Here is a 21,551-nt window from a genome sequence, read left to right as displayed (position 1 = left end):
TAAGGACTGTGTATAAAGTGTTGTAAACAAACAGCTAAATCAAAATGAATTGAGGATGCAGTAATCACGTTCCCATATTTTCTAATTTATAAGCTTATAAACTTTATAAGCCTGTCACCAACATCTTGGCACTCTAAGCAACGTTAAGCTAGTGATTTATCTCTTTCCCCCGGATAACGCTGCAGGCTTATTATTTATTTATTTCTAGTTCTGTGAAAAGCACCGCATGATCAGCCGAGTCATAGAAACGTCCAAAGGAAAAGTAAAACGATCAGACATAAAGTGCAACAAGATCCTAAATTTTCGAGCGTCTAGTTTCATAAAAGGATTATGGCTGTAGTAAAAAAACATCACTAGGTCACAGTAGTGTACGACAACCTTCTTTCGCATAGTGTCGGAACCGCCGGCCAGAATGTCGACTTCGGGCACGCCCTATTATATATTGCTACAGACAACAACTAGGATATTAATCGGCACAAGTTAACTCTGTTTAGTAAAGCGAAGGTTGGCACAGAATCGAACGTGTCCAATCCAGAAGTCGCACGGTATAGACCTTCGTACAAAGCGAACATTTTTAATACCTTCTTAACTACCTCCTAGATGTCGAAAACAAGCTCGCGAAAAGTAATCGTCACGTGGTCGCAAACATTGGCAGCCGGAAGACAGCCAGACTACCTCAACTTCTTACTTCAGTTCAGTTCAGTTCAGTTTTTTTTTTTTCAGTAAAATGTGAGCACAAATAAAGACAAACAAAAGAGGACGACTACCTCTCCTCTGTGATTTGTCTTACGATTGCGCTCATCTCTCTCCGTAAAAATCACGCACCAACTATACAGTTGAAACCTCGTTATAACGAAGTTGAAGAGGTCCCGTGAATATTTCGTTATAGCCATAGCATCGTTATACCCCATGTCGACCGAGCTTCCGAGGGAATCGTCATTCCTTCGTTATATCAATTATTTCGTTATAAACCGTTTCGTTATAAAGAGGTTCGACTTGTATCCTAAATCGACGTTCTACTGAGGTCCCCCTTTGACGGTTCGCCCATCACTGGGCAGGCAAGCACCCTTAGCTGCACTACAAGGCGGCTTTTACGCTGTTCCCGTTGTCTGTTGTTTCCGGAAGCAGAAGGCTATAAAAGAAAGATCATGCCACCATGGTTATATCTAGTAAGAAATAAGTCTTGTATGCGCAGCCATGTGCACCGTCCGACCCTCTACAGAGCCCCCAAAACTTCCCACCATTGTGCATCTAGCTCTGGCGTTTTCATCAATTCGTTAGCGAGGTGTAGCCTAGCATTTGCCACTCGCTACAGAAGTTTTTCAGAAAAAAGATGACACCAAGGAAGCAGGCATCATAACTTTTAAGTAAACTGGCTTCCCCTCTGACGCGTTACGTCTCAGATGTGTTTTAAGAGCTTCGGAAGCTCACAAATATACTCTGAGCCTATACCTACTGGCACATAACATCTATTAGAATTGTCATAGAAACTGTATTGAGGCTTGCATTTTTTTTCTACTTCTTCATTTCTAAGCCCACCAGGATGGCATTTAATTTTATCGCGTTCTTTTTTAGTTATTACCGGCTTGTCAGCAGTAAACGTACCTTGTGAACAAAACAAAAGTAACATTAATAATCGTAAAAGAAGAAACTCCAGGCCATTCTAGGCTAGGGTAGCATTTAAATGCCTTCACGGAAGCGAACTCATCCAGCCGCCAAAACAGCTCGTACAGGTTACACATATGCCCTCGAGTACGTATCTTATGCTACACATAATTATGCCCTCGAGTACGTATCTTATAAGTACTATAGTAAGAAATGAAACGCGAACAAGACAACTGAGCCACGCACTGGAAAATGCGCAGCTCATAGCCAGGGGAAGCTGTATACTAGCTCCTGCTATTTCAATTTCGAAGGCATGAAGACTCTTCTTTAGAGGTGTTATTCAACCTTGCTTGTATTTCCAATACAGGAGCTAATACGTTGGTGTTTTTGTGTTGCCACCTACGTTTTCTTGTTCGCGTTTCATTCGTTGCTGATAGTATACTTAACGCGTTGAACGAAGTAGCACCATGTTGACTTCGCATCTTGGAGTGCATGCCTCATTCCCGCAAGCGTTTTCCATGCACTGTGGATACACATTAGCATAATCGCGTCTTATACGGTTCACTCAGGCAAGTGTTAAGAGAAGCCCGAAAAATACTTCGCGATAATAAAAAGAAAAATGCAAACGAAGTGAAGCCCGCCCTTGACCTGCAAGGGCCCTGCCGTCGGTGCGCGCACGCACGCACGCACGCACGCACGCACGCACGCACGCACGCACGCACGCACGCACGCACGCACGCACGCACGCACGCACGCACGCACGGACGGACGGACGGACGGACGGACGGACGGACGGCTAGCTGTAGGCGGTTGGCGCGGGCAAGCGAAGACGTTTGCACGCCGAGCAACGAAGCGAGAGTGGCGCGAAAGGTCGGCATCAGCAGCCGCGCACTGAGGAGACACACATGGATCAGACGCGCGTTAGAGAGGTGCGGTCACCTGCCTGGCGTCTCAGGAAAGAGCCGTATTTGAACTGGTTTAATTCGAAGTTCCGGTTTATTCGAACCGACGCATCGGCCACATCAGCAGCTCGTGCATTATGTGGATCCCAAGCATAATTTGCACACATATGATGTCCTCTTGTAGTTTGAATCAAGGACATCCAACTGAATACAGGTATACAGTAAGACTACATGCATCGTGATCGACATGAACTCACTCCGTTAAAGGTTGATCTAAGGAAATAAGCATATACTGCCCCTAGAAAGCCCCCTCTGATACGACGGTGTACCAACACCTCCACGCTATAGCATACAGCAAACGCTCTTACCAATGAATGGAATGAAACGTTGAACGGCAAGAGAAAACCATGGCGGCAGCCAGTTTCGACTATAGACATGCTCTCGGTAATTTCAAGATGTGCAAAAAAAAAAAGAAAAGAAAAGGCTTTTTTGACAGGTAAAATATGCGCGGATAGAAAACGCTGGAGGCGTAAACGCATGCACTCGCTCTATAGTGGGGGCTGACTTTAATTGCTCCGATAAAAGAAACGCTAACGTTGTCTTTTTTGCCTCGAGGATTAACGGGTCGTTCAAATTGCGATGCCTGCGCGGTCGCTGTCGTGGAAATGAAGAACGTATACATATAGATTTCTGCATTAATTGGATCAAACGCTGTGAGTACGCAAGGCTTTTTAGTCATACTCTAAAAGCCTCACGTTTCGGGATCGGCGTTTCGGCTCGCGAGACGCGGCACATTTTATTTCTGAAGGATAGAACAAGATGGCCTCCATGGGAAAGACAAGAAGACATAGGGAGAAACGCAGAAAGCACGGCTGGCGGTGCATCCTTAGTAAACGAGCTTTACCAAAACTACCGCGCCCTGTGACGTATAGCACGGAGCTGGCGTATAAGGCTATGGGAAAATAAGCTAACACAATTCTCCGGCAATTACGCAGTTCAACACAACAATTCTGGTGATTGCGTGCACAGCGAACAAGACGCGAGCGGCATGCACCGAAACAAACATTATATATAGACGGTAAGTTTTGCTAAGGAAGTGAGAAGCAAAGGAAACCCGACTAGAAACTGCGATTTCGCGAGAGATGATATGCACGCTTTGCTTCCAAACCTAGACACAGCACGGGATATGTTGCAAGTTTCTTGTCGCGGTGGTAATAGGGAGTCCAGTGAAGGTATCATCCGCGAACAAACAGCTGTTGCAAGTGCGTCTGAGCAGTCGCGTTCCGTTGCAAGAGTCGATTTCGCGAGAATCTATTGACGTCAGAGCCGTGTAATCGTGCAGCCTCGGTAAAAGTGAAGAGCGGGAATGAGAGAAGAGGAAGCGAATGGCGAAAATGCCCACAATGCAGCACGAAAGCTACACAGTAAACGAGACATAAGAATTTCAGACTCATGTCAGCTATGCACTTTTAAACGGAAATGAACGCCGCACGTGCAGAGTGCGACAATGATACTAAGCGAATAGCTAAAGTGCAACTCATATAATGCTGGAGCCGCTTATTTATAGTGCAAATGTAATACTTGTATACTGTAACTATCTCCCCCCTATCCTTTCTTCCACTTGTCCCAACTCTTTCATTTCGCTTCTCCAGTCTGCCTGCTGTCCCTTTATTTCCGCTGTCCTAGCTCAGGTGCTTCCCTAAGCGATGGCAGATGCGGGGGCTAGCAAAATCTTTTCCTTCCTTTTATTATCATTTTTAAATAAACCACCACTACTACTACTACTAGCCACTTATTCATTAAGCGTGCAACATGTGTCTGCAATACAACAACCGGAAAAACGCAAGTATAATAAGACTTGTTAAACCAATATCAACCCATACGGGATGTACACCCTCTAGTATTGCGGGAGAGCCACGTCGTATATGCAGCGTTCTATACAGAGGTGACGAGAAACTCCAGATTGTAAACAAGCATGGCTTACCGGAATGCAGAAAAGATGAAGCGATGACGTATGTATATCCAAGCTTGTATGACGATCCACGCAACTCGTCGACTTTGTCCGGTCAGTCACGAACGCGTACAGACCTGCAACGAAACGGGCGACTGTTTAGAAAAGAAAGACGCTTTATATGCTTGAACACTACCAACTAATCTCAACGGCACAAATGACAAGCACGTTCAAAAGAGACCACAGCTATTACGCTTTTCTCTCCTTTCTCTTTTCTGTTCGCTAAGTTCAAAGGCACGCTTGCGGACAGAGGATTAAATGCTGCAGTCATTGTTCACGTGCCGAACGCAGTGAAAAAGAATTCACTGCCACCTTTTCGAGATCGGACTTGGCCGGGTGTGCAGAATGCACGTTTCGTCGGATTTTAAAGAACGAACAAAAACAAGAGTATACCTTTCCTGGAATACACAGGCATATGTTCCCGTTCATTCCGCTCTGGCAGTAAGAACCACAGCTAACGACCGCATTCCGGGCCCATAAACTTAAAAGAGCGGCGAGAAATTGCTCTGACCAGCTTTCGCGCGCGGCCCCGCGCGTATGAAACACTGACAATGCTGCTCTTTTATCTTCCCTGAAGTCAAGAAGCCCAAAGCGCCTTACTGCCTCTTCACTTTAATGAGATTAGCATTTACATTTGGTACGCGAGCCGTGCCTCGTGAAGCCGCAGCATTAAATACCGCGAGAAAAAGAAAGGCCGCCGGATGAAGAAAAAAGAAAAGGGGGGGGGGGGGGGGGGGGGGGGACGAGAAGAAAGCAATCGCAGGCCCCGACGAGGCCTGGCGAGATTGCGCGGACCTGTCAATAAGGTTGGAAGACAAACATACAGCATTGACTCGCAGCGGCAGCATGGAAATCGATTCCTAGTGAACTAATTAAACGCTGTTTGCGAATACCTACGCTTCTCAACTGAATTATTGAGATTATTACGCCACTTCTGAAAATATGGTCTGCTCGTTACCGTACGGGCGTCACCCATATAAAAAGGTGGTCGATAGACAGTAGACAGATTTCTTAGACTCTATTGCTCAAATGTTTTCCCCTAAAACATTTGACCAACACTGTTCCCACTTCGAGTTATTGATCAATTCGCTCTCGCCCTACCATAAGCTTGCCGTCCCGGTTAGCTCAATTGGTAGAGCGACTGCTCCGGTGTAGCGGTGGTCCCGGGTTCGAACCCCGGACCAGGACGAATTTTTCTTTAACTGCGAAGTTTCTGAGAAAGCTGTATAGCTTTCCTTTGTAGCCGTATGGCTGCGCTCGGGTGGATGCCAATGAGTAATTACTCCCTTATTAGACTCTATTGCATTCCTATAGATATTTCCTTTTTTCTATTGATAGCGTCTATAGACAAAAGTCAACTTAAAGTGTATTGCCATAAACGTATAGATTGTCTATAGACTGTCTAAAGAATTTGTATCGTCTATAGACTATTCCCTAGGATTTGTCTATAGCCAGTCTATAGACTTTATAGACAAAAGTCTACGGACAGCCTAAAGACTGTCTAAAGAAAATTTTGTAAGGGACATACGCCCTACAGTGCTCGCAGACTGCTTGTAAGTACCAAACACACCGAGCTAAGAGTCAAAGTCAGCAGCCTCTTTATGCACCGCAGAGTCGAAGACTTAGATTGCGTTTCTTGAGAGGTCCAAAGGCCTGTCTGCGCACTGGGCTTAAGCCGAATTTCTCATGTATAATCACGATTATAATCATCAGCCAAACTAACAGGCTAATATCACAGTCAATCTAATCTATTAGCTAACAATTAATCTCTCAGCAGTCGTGATGTCAATTTCCAGTTTTCTCTGATAAGCACCCGCAATCCACCCAACGACCGTGAGCCATGACAAGCGGATTTCCCATCCCAATCACGCCATCCCCCAATTCCTCCCCCACACACACACACACACATACACACAAACACGAACGCAGTCCCCCCGCTCAATTACTCACGCGCTCTACAACCGCATTAGACCACTGACCATCTTCCTTTCATTTAACCTCAAATTTACTTTTACGCCCACATTTCTGCCAGAATATCGTCAAAGAAGCGTTGCTTTTCAAATCCAAGCCGCCCTCTACCCCTTCGCGCTCAGCCTTATTACATAAAAAGCACGCACACAAAAGGACCGTACTTCCACATGCGCTCATGTTTCCAGCCGCCAGAATTTTCCGTTCTCCTCCCAGCACTCTCACCTTCCTTTAACACAAGTCGGCATAAAAAAAAAGGAAGGGAGAAAATGACAACGGCGGCGAAAGTACGCTTCACCGCAGACATCAAACGCAGCGCGCGAAAGTGAATCCGCGCAGCCGGATCGGGGCAACAGCAAGACATGAGCGCTCGCGCAACCTCCGCCGCCGCGCTCTTCGCAAAGTGCTCCCACGTGAGAGTGCGACAGCGAGCGTGGCACAATGGCCCGGACAGGGTATGAAAAAAGCACAGAAAAGAAAACGAAGCCACCGGGTGGCCCTCCGTTTGTAGGGCGCGCCTGCACACTCATCCCGTCGCCGCGGACAGCCGGAGAAGAAAGCCAGGTCTGGCCCTCCTCCCGCCACACGGGGGAAAGCTTCCTTCCTTTTTCCCAGGAGCGCTTCCGCGTGGCCCGCTTCCTCCGCCCCCCCCCCCCCCCCCCCCTTTCCTTTCATTTGCCGTTGTTCCCGCGGTACGCGGAAGAAGAGGCCAGCAAGGGCGCGCCGCGTGAAGAGGGGAAAAATAGATCAGCGCCCGACAGTGAAAGGAAAAAAATAGGGAGGTGGGGAAGGAGATCCCTTTTCTTAGTCGGCCCATTGCCCCCGCTACGGGAGCGCGCGGGGCGCTGTCCCTTTCCGCGTGCACCACGTGCCTGCTCTAGACTCTTCTTCCTCGTCTCCCCCTCTACCGTTTCTCCCCGTTGTGTAAGGAGAAAGGACCCGAGGAAAAAGGGGGATAGATTGGGAGGGAAATGAGAGCGCATTTTTCCTTTCGGAAACACCGTTGCCATCGCCGGCTTGGTTCGTTGTCCTCGGTACTTCCTCTTCGCGGCAGCGGCGGTGACGACGACGAGACGGGGAAGCGGAAAAGGCGACCCTTTCCAGGGGGTTGGTGCCGCGTTTTCTTGGATGTTACACCCATCGCTCAAAAGTCTGCATTCCGCCAAATGAGCTCCAGCCCGTGCTGTCCTGCGTGCGTGCTTTGGCCGCCAGCGGCATAACTCGCCAACCTCGGAGGTGCATTCTTCTGCTACGCAACTAGGTGCAAGTGACACAGTGAAATTTAGAAGCACTATTGGCTCACCGATCACGTGTGCAACTGCTTGGCCCGAGTGACGTCATTCATCGACGTGAACCAACAGACTCACACTGCCTGCAACGCGCTAGAGAGACGCGAATACGAGTCCGTGACGCCCATAAGCAAATTTCACCGCAACTATTCGTTTATAGACGAATATAGAGTTTTAGCACAGCTGTGCGCTAAACATGGTAACTGCGGTAACTGCGACCGCACGCTAGATGCGGCTAGGCAAGCTGGAAACGACAACCGTATTTGCCGTACGGCCGTCCCGCTATGCTAAAGCTCTCTACTATCTCCAGAAGATGTCGTATCGAATCGGCCCTAGAAGATCTCCCCGTATCTGTACTGACCTGTGAACAGTATGGAATGACAAGCACGCTTCACTGCGACAAAGAACCAGTACCTGAGCACCTGAGAGGGATGATACTATCTGCGAAGCGATAAACAAAAAGTTCGGACTTCCGCAGAAAGAGGCGAAGCTTATATGTAATAGGGAGTAAAACGCGGTACCAGGACGGGGCGCGCGAACGGAAATCGCGCACGGTGCGCCGACAACAATGGCTCATACGCGGAGAGGTTATACCTTCCCGGGTCAACGTGGACGGGAGGGAGCAAAACCAAGGAGGGGGGCCCTCGGAACAAGGTCAGACGAAAGTGCCGCAACTTCGCTTTCACTTATCACAGGAGGCGGGAGGGGGGGGGGGGGGGGGGGGGGGGGGCTGCAAGAGCAGCCGAATGCGCGGGGGAATTCCCGGTTCCGTATAGGGGGACCGCAAAAGAAAGCTCCAAAAAGAATGCTCGTAAGCAAGTACAGCAGGCTCTGCCGTGCCGCAACGCAGTGAGGCGCCTCGGCCTCGGACGGAAAATTACGGGGTAGAGAACAAGGACAGGCGAGAACGGGAGCATGCAACATTAGCGACCCGTAAAACTGAACCCAGTGCCCGAAAGTAACGAGCGAGGTCAAGAATCTTTTCTTATGTTTTGAATAGTGCCTGCATCCATACGCTGAGGACACGTCACAAGCCGTGCATTAAGTCAAGAAAAACGAATAGGACTTCAGTGACGACAGTTTCGGTTTTACCTACTCTATCGCGCGACTTTTCATCGGTAGCCGAATATATTCGGGTTCATACGTTTTCGATCGACTGAGTTGCACTGTATGAAACAGGCGCAACCCGAGCAGGTGTGCTTCGATTGGCCACGAGGATAGCTCTCAAACACAGCATAGGCAAGCGCGCAGTACAAAACGACGACAGCGCCACCTTCCAATTTGAAGGTACACGGAAAAAGAGTAATAGGCAGTTTTAGCTAAGCCGCACAGCCATTAGCAAATGCGCTAACGTGTTGTTGTTGATATCGTTGCTAAGCTTGCCTGGCCACATTAGCCGTACAGTAGCAATTCGCCTATAGTTGCCGTGTTTATCGTGTACGGTGGTGCTGAAGCTGGATAATATGTGTTGGCGAAGCAATCGATTGTGTTTTCGGTCCTCATGCGCTACTCACAGTAAAAGTCTGAAACTAGCTTTCGTTGAACTTTCCTTGAGCTTTCGTTGAAAACTCAACCAGTTTTCGTAGTTTAATCAGCATGGGCATACCCACCATGTGCTTAGTGCATGGTGGCTTTTAACGGCTATGGAATGCATAACTTTCAGCTTCCTCCTGAAGACTCATTTAATACCGTCTCCCCGCTTTTTCTCTCTCTCTCTCTCTCTCCCATTCTTTTTTCCTCCAAACGAAATTTCTGGTTACAGAAACATCAGTGCTGATGCGCTGGAACCGATAGCATCTTCAACAGCATATGTTATACGTTGTGATGAGCTCATATGACGCAGCCGGCAGCTCATACACAGCTCGTATGATGCAGCACACAAATCCTTCGGACTTGAAAGTCGCTGTTCACTCTCTGAACATATCAAAGTAGAGCTTCCTTCGCCAGTGGACGACATCGCATCTTCGTGGCCTGACTTCCAGCCAAGGGCCCTTTTGTAAAAGAAGGTTAAACGTATTTCATTTCTTTACGAACACGTGCTTGGCCGTAGCAGCAGTAGAAACATGGACCCTCGACGCATAGAAAGAGACTTCAAGCTTCCGTGCATCCTTAGGAGCAAAGCAGAATCACGCTTGTCAATGACACCTTTCGAACGACGAAGACGACGAACAATGACGACAAAAATTTTTACTCACGAAGATTGCACGCGACGCTAACTTAAGTATCCTGGACATTCGCTGGCTTCTCCATTCCTCATTAATAATTACCAAGTGACGGGATCAATATCACTGCATATCTAAAAATAAATTTCGGCCTACCGACAGGCACAGACTGAACACAACAAATACAGATTACAAAAATCCCGTCAAGCTGTTCGGCAGAAATGTCTCGACTGCGGTTAACCCTCGTACAACGGCCTGTCGAGAGACATATGGCGACAAGAGAAGCTGCTGCTCAATGTGCCCTCTGCGCGACATGAAATGAAGAGGACGGAAATTTACGCGAATCGCCCAAGAGACTCAAATAAACAATTTCACGCCCATGCCGTCGCCGTCAGAGTACGGCTTCTGCATTGGAGAAATTTAGCATAGGGGAGACGTATCAGCGGACGGTTTTAAGTACGTAAAACCGGTATACGTCTCCGCTCATACGTCTCCCTGTCGCGCATGCGCAGTGGGTCTACCCGGTCACGCCCTTGCCACTGAGCATGCGCAGCTCCCGTGCGTACGCTTACAAAAAAGTTTTAGAGAGTCTATAGAGTGTCTATAGACTTCTGTCTATAAAGTCTATAGACTTTCTATAGGCAAAAGTCTATAGGCAATACAAATGCCATAGACAGTCTATAGACAATCTATACATTTATGGCCATACACTTTTAGTGGACATTTGTCTATAGACAGCCTATAGACTATAAATAGACAAAAAGCAATATCTATAGGAAGTCAATAGAGTCAATAAGAAGTCTATAGACTGTCTATAGACCATTTTTATAAGGGATAAACCCGTTATACGTCTCCGCTATGCTAAATCTCTCTATTCTCTCGCAAGATTTCGCACACACGTGGATACGTCCCGTCTTCACGGCTTCGCCGAGCAAAAAAAGAAAAAAAGAAAGCGGCAAAGGCAAACACAAAAGCCGCCGCCCGTTCCGCCAACTCCACGCCTCAGACAGAAGCCGCTGAGCACAAACGGCGCGGAGGTCCCGCCGACAAAACTTCGTGCGCAAGAAACGATGGCAGCTGGAGATAGCGGCTCGCCTGAGAACCGAAAAGAAGAACGAATAGAGAAGCGGCCCGGGAAAACAAGAAAAGGAAAAGGATTACAACCCAGAGAGAGAGGCGAAATGGACGCGGAGAGCAAAGGAACAAAGAAAAAAAGAAATCGCTCGCGGGACCCGCTTGTCTTCACGAAAATGACAGAGGAGCGCGAACAAGATGCCTCGAACACGGTGGGAGGAGTCGCCATTATACGCTAAATAGTCACGCAAGCTCGGGGTGCGGCCTGCCTCGCTCCCTCGGAGACGGCGTGTGGCCGGTTGGCCGAATGCGCCTCTTCTCTTTTCCCCCTCCAGTTTTCCGCCGTTTCTTTATTGTAAGGAGAAGACCACCTGTGCAAAATCTGGGGAAGCCCTCCGGGAGCGCTCGCCAACAGAGACGTTCTAAGGCGCGCAGTCCGTCTTCGAGAGACACGCATAAGAAAGGCAGAATTACTCTGCGGTGAGAAAAACGCTCACTCCTTACGCAGCTGCAGACGCGCCAAAAAGGACTAAGACAGAAAGGAAAACACTTCTAAGTGTGCGTGCGTGCGTGATGTCTGGAATTTGTCATGAGTTCATACATACGTCTCCATTGTGTTGTGTGGAAATTTCTGCGCGCGAAAACACTTCAGCCCCCCCCCCCTCCCCCCCTCCATAGAAAGTACGCAAGCACTGGACAGACTTTACATTCTACGCTAATAACACAATGCGATTCATTTTCATTCCAATTTAGAGCAGTGGCTCGATTTCTTAGCAAGAGGAGGAGTACCTGGATCCCGTGAATAGGATGGCAAGGCTAACCCCACCTGTAGCTTACAGCACCTCAACTCAACTCCAGGAAAATAAATTCTGGAAGGAAAAACGTTTTGCCCTGCATGACCAGGTCAGTCATACACATGCGAGACAGGAGACGCCGATTAAGTCGAATCTGCAAGTATACATAGCTCCGTCCGTCATAGTGGATAGTGAGGTTTTTTTTTTACACGCTTATTTTTTTCCGCGCTGCTCATGCGTACTGTAAAATTTTGTAGTTTTGCAAACGAGCACGGATTGCTCGCGGCACTGTAAGCGTATATACTTAAATTTTCTAGGTGAAGACTGAAGAAAAAGCATGTCCAGCTTTGACCTGTGTGCAAACTTCCATGCATGCAGATTGCCGAGGCTTTCATTAAGCTACCTTAAGGAAGGCCTCGTTTCTGCCATTCATGATGCCATAGGTAGCATAAGAGGGTTCACGCACAGCTTCCGCCCTCTCCGTTCGACCACGTTCCTACGTGGCACTCGGGGTAATAAACAAATTAATTAAATACAAAGTTATGAAGGCGTCAATGCGCGACAAAAAAGGATCAATAAATGTTCAGCTACAGCCTTGGCACCCCCCCCCCCGGCAACTTTTTTTTGCAGCGCCGTTATGTATAACCGTCTGAGAATGGCCAATTATAGGCTAGTTTCGTCACCTTGAGAAGGAATACAGCGCAGAGACGCTAGCTTTTCTGCGCTTCCTTCGTCCATGTGCGAGCTATTCCTTCTCGAGACACGTTGCTGGTGTGGTTACTCAGATGGTATGGTCTGGTTTGGTATGGTATTGTAGGGTAGGGCATGGCATGGTACGGTATGGTATGGCATGGCGTGGTGTGGTGTAGTGTGGTGCGGTGCGGTGCGGTGCGGTGCGGTGCGGTGCGGTGCGGTGCGGTGCGGCATGATATGGTCTCAATGTCTCAAAGTGACATTTCCTATGAGGGACGGCGCAGTATAAGTCCGGATTCATTTCGACCACCTGGGATTTTTTAACGTGCACTAACACCGCACAGTACACGGGCTTCTTCCATTTTGCCTCTATCCAAACGCAGCCGCCGCGCTGCCAGGATCGAACCCGCGTCCTCAGGCTCAGCAGCCGACCGCCACAATTAGCCACCGCGGCGGAGCAATCATAAGACAACAGCACCCATTGAAAGCAGTATATATTTTTAAACAAGTTCAGCGGAAGCTCCAGCTTATGTAGTATACAGACGTAACTACATACACTGTATACAATACGACTCTACGCGCACATCAATACCAGCGACGCGCTCCGCCATGCATGGAGACTGATAAGAGGAGTTGATTCCCCATTTTTCATCGCGTTATCTCTCACCGCACGGACCACCATGGTCCTTCGTCAACATCCTAGGGAACCATCAGTGCTCGATCGAGTGCCGTCTGTGCACAAATAGAGCCACCAGCTACATTCTCCACATCCGGCACGAAGGTTCGTATGGGTATGCATCATACGTGGTATAAACACACATCCCAATCGGCCACAGACACGAGCATCTCTCAGTGAATTTGTGCGTGGCAGTTAAGCGATGAAACTGAAGGAAAACTCTGTCATTAGTGCTTGTATACCAAGAGCAGGGGTGAGTATATATATATATATATATATATATATATATATATATATATATATATATATATATATATATATATATATATATATATATATATCAATTAGCGATCGATATATGCAAGCGCGATGCCGTTATCTCGAGACGTGTAGGGTGCAAGCGCCTGCTTAATTAGCTTGACCGGTGGTAGGTATGCTCGCTCGAGCTATTACACGGGGATAATGAGGCGAAGCAAACAAACAAGTATAAAAAGCTAGGGACGTTAAAGAAGCCTTATACTGCCCGATGCAATAACCGCGGCCGATCTCGAAACAACAGTGCCCCGGCATCGTGCTGTTCTTTTCCACACTGTTCTATTTTTTTTTTTTTTTTACTGGCTCATATCGTTGTCTGTCGGCGGTTGGAAAACAAGCCCGGTGTTCCACTCTTCAAGGAAAACAAATATGAATGCTCCCAGCTAGCAGACCATGATACGGAAATCTTGGTCGGTGTAAAGTACTACTAACTGTAATTTTTTCCGATGAACATCGGGATACTTGAGCTACCAGGACACGTATCCAGGCGGTGCTCAGACACTGTATTCAGATGCGGCAGAAGGAACGATGTGGCGAAAAGATATCGGTATGAAAATGGGGAATATATATATATATATATCAAAACTCATTCGAAACAAGTATTCGAAACAAGCAGCTTTTACAGCATCCGCGGGGTAAAGGAAAAAGCGTAAAGCACAAATGCAAACAATGGTGACAGGGAGGAATGAAAAAAGAAAGAATCGGTTACAACTTGAAAAGGCGATCCCCTAACGTGGATGCAGATGTTCGGAAGAAGGGAACGACAGAAAAGGGGCGGAAAGGAAAATTTCTTTCCCCACCACCTCATGGCTTTCTTAGAAAGACAGGGGAGTGCCCCTCGAGGTGTCGCTCATTAACCCAGGGCTGGTGCTCCAGCCGAAACGTCGTGAATTAAATCGTTGTTTTTCGATTTCAGGTGACATATAAATATAATCTTTTGCACTCTTGAAAAAGATCTGTCCTGCGATCGAAACGTCGAGTCAAATAAAAATGTTTCCTTTATCGAAGCGTATACTTCGCATGCTCTTTGAAGGAGTCAAGCACTGCATTACACACACACAGATTATATATATATATATATATATATATAATCGAACATTCTTATAACTACATTATAGATATAACGAAAGAATGGCAGTTATGCTCGAAAGCTCGGTCAAAACGGGTTATAACGAAGCTTCTTCTATAGCGAAGTAACCACCAGGCCCCTTCAACTTCGTTATAACGAGGTTCAAATGTGTTTATATAACGAGTGGCCCGCGAAAGCCGCCGAAGTTTGTGCACGGTCAAGCGTCAGTGATTTATGGTCTCCCCTGTCGCCTTCGCCCAAAACGAAATTCATCAGCCATTACCAAGTCTCCATCCACTTCCTGCACACTTCGTGCTAACTGTTTACTCGCGCGATCACACAGAAGGCCTCTACCCTTCCATGCATATAAAGTGTTTTTTTTTTTTCAAAATCAAAGCATGCACTCAGTCAGTCGCACCGTCACACTGGTGGAACCGCGATTATTGACCGAACGCAGAGCGTAATTCTCTTGAAATACGCGAAATAATATTCGTCGTTGCTTTTCTGCTTGCGTCTTTCTCTTTTGTTTTTTCAGATTTAGCGAACACCCCGCCCACGTACTGCCTGCTTATAATTACTTTCTTCCCTGAAGTTTACGTGTTTCATTCACAACACTTTTGGTTGGTTTGGTTTATGGGGTTTAACGTACCAAGCGACTCAGGCTATGAGAGACGCCGCAGTGAAGGGCTCCGGAAATTTCTACCACCTGGGGTTCTTTAACGTGCACTGACATCGCACAGCACACGGGCCTCTAGCATTTCTCTTCCAAAGAAATTCAACCGCCGCGGCCGGGATCGAACCCGCGTCTTTGGGGTCAGCAGCCGAGCACCATAACCACTGAGACACCGCGGCGGCCACAACACTTTTGTTACAACTGGTTTACTTTGCAATGCGCCTTTTACTGAAATGCATTACGATGGTTTCCACGTCAAGGTTTTTAAATGTTCTGTGGACGATTTTCTTTTGTGTTGTTTATTCCTGCCCTCAATAATGCCCTCCGAGCAATGATGACTATGAATGAAAAAAAAAATACTTGTTTCTCTATCTGCTGTTTTGGAGAACGAGGCGCGCGTTTGGGGACCTCGAGCCACGTCGTAACTGGATAGCAATGCACGCGTACTGGCATTTTAACGAACGGGATGACGACGGCCGCCATGACTGAAGCGAGGACTCTCCGTCCAAGAATACAATAAGCCAGCGCGCACGTTCATTAACCTGCAGCCAAGTGCCGGTGCACACGATCGGGATATATGACGCAAGGCGTGTTTTCTCAACAGTGCTCGAAGGCGCACTCGCGCTGCACAACGCGAAGGGACGGTTAAATATAGATAGCTCGAGCGCGATACCACGAATCCCGTCTCCTCGTCCAGGCGGGGGATGTATCGTGGATCGAGTCAGCATCCGATTCCGGGAATCCACGAGCGTCTGCAGGGGTATATATGCATGCAGAGTGCCTCTTGCATGCTCCTTCGATGCCTCTCTCCCTGCCCTTTCCCTCCATTGGCATCTTCGTTTGCTTTTTTTTTTTTATCGTAATGCAGTGCAGGCCCCACGAGGTAGTGTTCGGCGAAGTTTACGTGATTCGGCTGTCGGCACAGCAGCAGAGAACGCCGCTGGGGGAATCTATGCTCCTTCTACCTAAATCTATTTATTCACTGCGTAGACTGAGTCAACAAGAGCTCGTGTACATAAGCTGCCAGACTACGTGATACAATTAATGGCAATGCCCTCCTCACGACCACATCAACTCTGCATGCGCAGCCTATATGTTAAATGCAACAAAGAGTACAGTCGCTGAAACCGGGGAAAGCACAGGGATAGTTTCATATTCGTACTTGACCGCAGCGGGGAAACGATACATGTTATTTACTTTTCTACCTCGAATACTGAATGAAGTGTCACGCCACCGAAGGTGAGGGAACGAACCAAGGATCCCGCGCGGAGCTCGGCCTGACCGCTGAAATTTTGAAACGGATGCCCACACCCTTCGATCCTTAGCTGCTCTTATGAGTACAGCCAACAGACTTGTTAACCAGCTTTGAACTTGACGTTCGTCACTTTACAGGCAGCTCCACTACCCAAGGGATGTTGTTGTTGCCCACTGGTGTTTTTTTTAACTTCACAATGCTTGTGTCTTCAGATCACTGAGGTATACAGGTGTACCAAGATGACATCGGCACTGAGCTACATGGAATTAATGAACCGGTAATGACAGCTGCAATATATATATATATATATATATATATATATATATATATATATATATACATATATATAAACAGCGTGCGCGAAAATAATGACCTCTGGGAATAATTTCAGTAGAGATATACTGCCCCTGGAACGGCAAACATTTTATTACCCTATAAAGACGCGAAGCCATCAAGTTAAGTTGCTTAAGAACTTTCTCAGCACTTGGATAGCGGCTGTTGACGCTTGGAAGTTTCAAATTACAGAAGACTGTGGTTATGAAAAAGCGCTGGTGACTGCCGGCGATGAATGAGTATAAATGAGCGTCGCATGGACGATGCTGGCCCGCATGCAAAAGTTTCAGACTGCCGTGCTTCGTCGTGACTAATGCAAACAAGCAAACAGCACACGATGAAGATGCGAAGGCGAGCTCTGCTTGAAACAGGAGCACGCTGAGGCTATAAGCCAGTATCGGTTCAGTGAAATGCACTGAAATCATGAAATTTCAGTGATTTCTGGTGTACATGCCAGTGAAATTTCTAATGCTGCGACTGGCGGTTGTTGCCGACAGTTGACCGCTCTGTTCAGCACTTCCCTTTCGGAGGCGAATTTCCGGTCTAAAGTCATTACGTATACGGGAGAAACCCAAAGTTTAACAAACAAAAAAAGCATGTTTCCTGATTTTACTGCACTGTCAACAATGCCTGTATTCAAAGACACCACCTACTGCCTTGAATCTTTGTTTTCTTAAAGGTTATCGATGGAAAGACTGAGTTCCTTTTTCAGCCACGGAAATTTTATAAAGCCAGCTGAGATGAGAAACGAAGACTGTACTTCTCTGAAGCGACGTTCACTGTAGCTAAATACCACCATAGAAGTCGCAGAATGGAGACGCTGCATGATTTTTTTATCAGTGCGTGCGATACCAATGCCGCCTGCAATAAAGCCAATGTCAACTACCGAGTCAGGCGATCAAGCTTTGGCCGGAATACGAAGCCGAGATACCGGCCGCGAAAAGACATATAGTTAGCCATGACAAGTTCAGAATTTTTCCGAAAGAACAAATTACTCTTTTTGTTACTTCCAGCTCCAGGCATGCACAACGCTATACGGACGTATACCGACGAGAATGTGTCGTCCTTCGGAACCCTGGAATTAACAACGACAAAAGAAATATGTCCTCACGAAGTGAATTTGTTCTCACACCCCAGGCTGTCTGTGGTATACTGTATATATACGACCGCACAACGCTCGTCATTGACGCCAAGTATATATCTTGAATATACAAGGCACGACCGCGAGTCATGTACTGGACGACTCGCTTTATGGACACTTTTGCTCGGGAACCAAAGTGTCTATATTAACGAGACACGACTGTATACGAATCAAATTCCACATGTATTGCCTCTGCTCATTTGAACGCTGAAAATATTTAATGACGGTAAGCGAGTGCCTCTGTAACGGACCCCACAGCACCAATCCCGGCTCTATAGAATTTCGTCCAGTACAGAAGATTTATAAAACTGCAAGAACGCAATATAAACACTCAACTAAGTTTATGCCAAGCAGAACTAGGCAATCAGAGTTTGCCAAGGTCGGTGCTGAAACAATGTGGAAGTAAACGTCCCCAAAATACACAAGCTTCTTGTCGGGATGGTATTGACGCTAAGCAGCGACCCTGCTGTCCCGAAAGGCGCGGGTTCGATCCCGGCCGCGGCGGCTGAATTTCTTTGGAGGAGAAATTCGAGGCCCGTGTACTGTGCGATGTCAGTGCACGTTAAAGAACCCCAGGTGGTCGAAATTTCCGGAGCCCTCCACTACGGCGTCTCTCATAGCCTTAGTCGCTTTGGGACGTTAAACGCCATAAACAAACAAACTAAGCAGCGACCACCGTTATATGCGCCAGCTAAGGTTACAGTTCCGACAAGTTACACAAGGTTACTCGGACAATGCGATAAGTATCGAACCGAAAAAATCAGTGCGTACAGTGACATTGCGAGTGTATTATACTGAAATTCGGTCTATTTCCCTCGTGTGACAAAATCAGGCCACCTCATCTCTGAAATTGACAGGTGTAAAAGCACGTGTCATGCAGATAAACTACTGTAGCATGTACGCTCGCAGTCAGAAGTTTATAGAACGCAATATCAACGAAAAATTTTAATTTCACCAAAGCCTTTAAGCAGTGCATCCTGGAAGATATGCATGCAGTCTAATTTATTGCATGAATAAAGCAGAGTACCAATAAAACTCGGACAATACAAGTCTCTTTCGAATGAGTCGTCTTTAGATATTTCACGGCGGGTGCACATGTACAGTCGTGAGAAGCATAAGAGGGAACAAATTATGAGTATTCATTTATTGATTACTGAATAAATACGTGCGACAAGCGTAGTTCTTTCTCCTTTCGAACTAGACTTCCTCGTGGCGTATAATATCCAAAAGTCATTCTCAAATTTAGTAAAAAAATAACCCGAAAATTCGCAATATTGTGCAAAACGTTTGTTCCCTTCCATACTGCCCACGACTGTAGACCTTGGAAAGCGAGCCTGAAGACAACTACATCCAATTAATGTTCTCAGTGAAAATTTATTCCCTGGCTTTCTCTGGCTACTCTTACGTTAGTCCTGCAGCAAAAGACGCATTTATCGATGAGAAAACTGAATTTAAAAACTTTCCCGCAACTCGATTCGAACTCGTGACGTCTACGCCGAGAAGGCGTGGTTGATGCCGTTCTGAAATGAATGGCGGTGCAGCATAGCCTCTGGGATCCGTGTCCCCAATTCGGTGCCGACGCAGACAGTTCAGTTGCGAAATCGACCGGCGATGGCGGCACCTGTATTTTCGTTATTTTGCATTTTCTAGCTTACTAAAGCTGTTTTGTCAGCGAGAATGGTCTCTTTGTCGTTAGAATGCCATAGTCTATCGATACAGGCTCTTAATTTGTCCTGAGTGTCCCTTCGCGATAAAGGGGTAATGAAGATATATTTTCCTTACAGTTTACGAATTCGGGACTACGCCATAAGACAATAAGGGAACCGCTAAACTGAAAAAAGATTTTTACGCCAAACAGTCATGGTCAGTATCGCTAACGGCGCCACAGTGCTAAGCCAACCTTGCTTTACAAGTCAAAGCAGACATCAGCGTTTAAGCTCCGGCCCCACATAAAAGGGTTTTCTTATAAGTTAAAGCATAGAATGATTTTAGTTTGCAACCCATTGCTTACACTAGGTCCTGCCAATTCTGTTAATGCATTCGTACGCCTTCAATCATATTGCTCGGATTTGCAGACTAACCGGCAGCCATTGTATCCATGGAATTTGAAATGATTCAAAATTTGATATCTTGCAGGACGAATTAAGCCCTGCGGCTCATTCTGCCGGAGCAACGGGTGCTCCTTTGCAGTTATGGGTTTAACGTGATGGCACTTCTGAATTCCTTGTAGCGAACGGGAAGCACACATTTCTCAAGTTCATCGCAGCCCCAGGAAAGCGCGTCAAAGATGTACACAATCCTAACCACGCCCTTGTAGGACTGCACACCCTAGAAACGGCAGCGTCAGCTTATTTCTGCTCTCGAGACCGGGGGTTAGATCCACGACCGCGAAACCCAGCGGAACCATGACTTAACCTGAAATGGGTGTTCGATTAAGGATCCTCGATTGGAGGTAGCCTTGGCAATCAGAAGACAGGACGTTGCAGGGTTATCAGACATGTTACTTCTTGCATGCAATATATAGCCTCCCTGCCCCTTCTAGTCATACCTTTCCCTCCGGCACGTGACCTTCCCGTCTGCAGATGGTTATATAACCAAGATCGAGAGTATCCGATTTTTTTTTTTTTTCACGCTATAAAACGTTTTCAATCAACAACCCAGAAGTGGTTAGTAAACCAGGTACTGTGGCATGAAAACGCAGAATGAGTAAGGAAATCCTACGATACAGGTTAAAACTTTGGAAATAACATACAGTGCACAAAATTGAAACAATGTTTTCCCCGCTGCTAACAGTATCTCACACTTAGAAGTAGTTCTACGCGACTTGCTGTGGCTATCTCTCCGGACACTTATCAGCACAACAGCAGGCTACTTCTTGCCCCTTCGTGAGTGCCCCGGCACAAAAAGAGAACAGAAAATGTGCCTCGTCCTCAAAAGTAAGGCAGAAAAAACACATGTGCAGAGAACTCAGCGTGCGTACCGGCTAGATTGCGAGTTCACGCAGGTAAACGTGGCACCGTTACAAACGAGATAACTTACCTCCAGTAAAACGCGCACAGCGCAAGTGACAGCACCTATTAATTTGTTGGAAGCTAGTAACAAATGGCGACCACAGCGGACCGCCCGCGGCAAAACGAGGGCAGAGGCAAAATGGCGGGAAATTTCCCGCCACGCGTTAGGCCTGACTAGAGCGGCCGCGAGGATACGTACGATTCTTACAGTGTAGCTGACGCTCATGGTGGCGCCACATTTCCTCATTTCCAAAAATATAAAAGATTAAGGCTGATAACAATGAGATAAGGTGCTCAAAGTCAACACGGGGAAAGTATATACCACGCAACAGGGTGCGTACATTACGGCGCAGGTGATACACGTGTGCGCAACCACATCTGTTGAATGTCGGCAAAGCGCAGGCACTTCCGTAATAATGCTGATTAAAGCCTACGGCGTGGATATTGAAGGGTTAGTTTACGGAAACATCACAAAGCGGTGGCCAGTGGCGAGAACAAAAAACTAACGACCATGGGCTCGACTGAAGCTCCACCTTAACGTAAATCACTGATCATCGCGATAGCGGAGGGATTTAAGGCG

At 47.1% G+C, this 21,551-nt stretch overlaps 1 protein-coding gene across 5 annotated transcripts in view; it reads right to left on the bottom strand.

Annotated features, from left to right (window-relative positions):
• Positions 1 to 21,551, bottom strand: part of LOC149340904 (uncharacterized) — a 347,683-nt gene that overhangs the window by 114,801 nt on the left and 211,331 nt on the right. For all 5 annotated transcript variants that reach the window (XR_016283661.1, XR_016283662.1, XM_089549827.1 and 2 more), the window contains one exon: positions 4,492 to 4,595. Coding sequence is in view for 3 of the 5 variants with exons in the window: in XM_089549827.1 (XP_089405953.1) it covers positions 4,492 to 4,595 (104 nt within the window). In the remaining 2 variants the exon portion in view is untranslated. The remainder of the gene's footprint in view (positions 1 to 4,491; positions 4,596 to 21,551) is intronic.

This window comes from Amblyomma mixtum, chromosome 6, assembly GCF_055824585.1.
Source record: "Amblyomma mixtum isolate Tamu chromosome 6, ASM5582458v1, whole genome shotgun sequence".
NCBI lineage: Eukaryota > Metazoa > Arthropoda > Arachnida > Ixodida > Ixodidae > Amblyomma > Amblyomma mixtum.
This window is presented reverse-complemented; position numbering and strand designations above follow the sequence as displayed.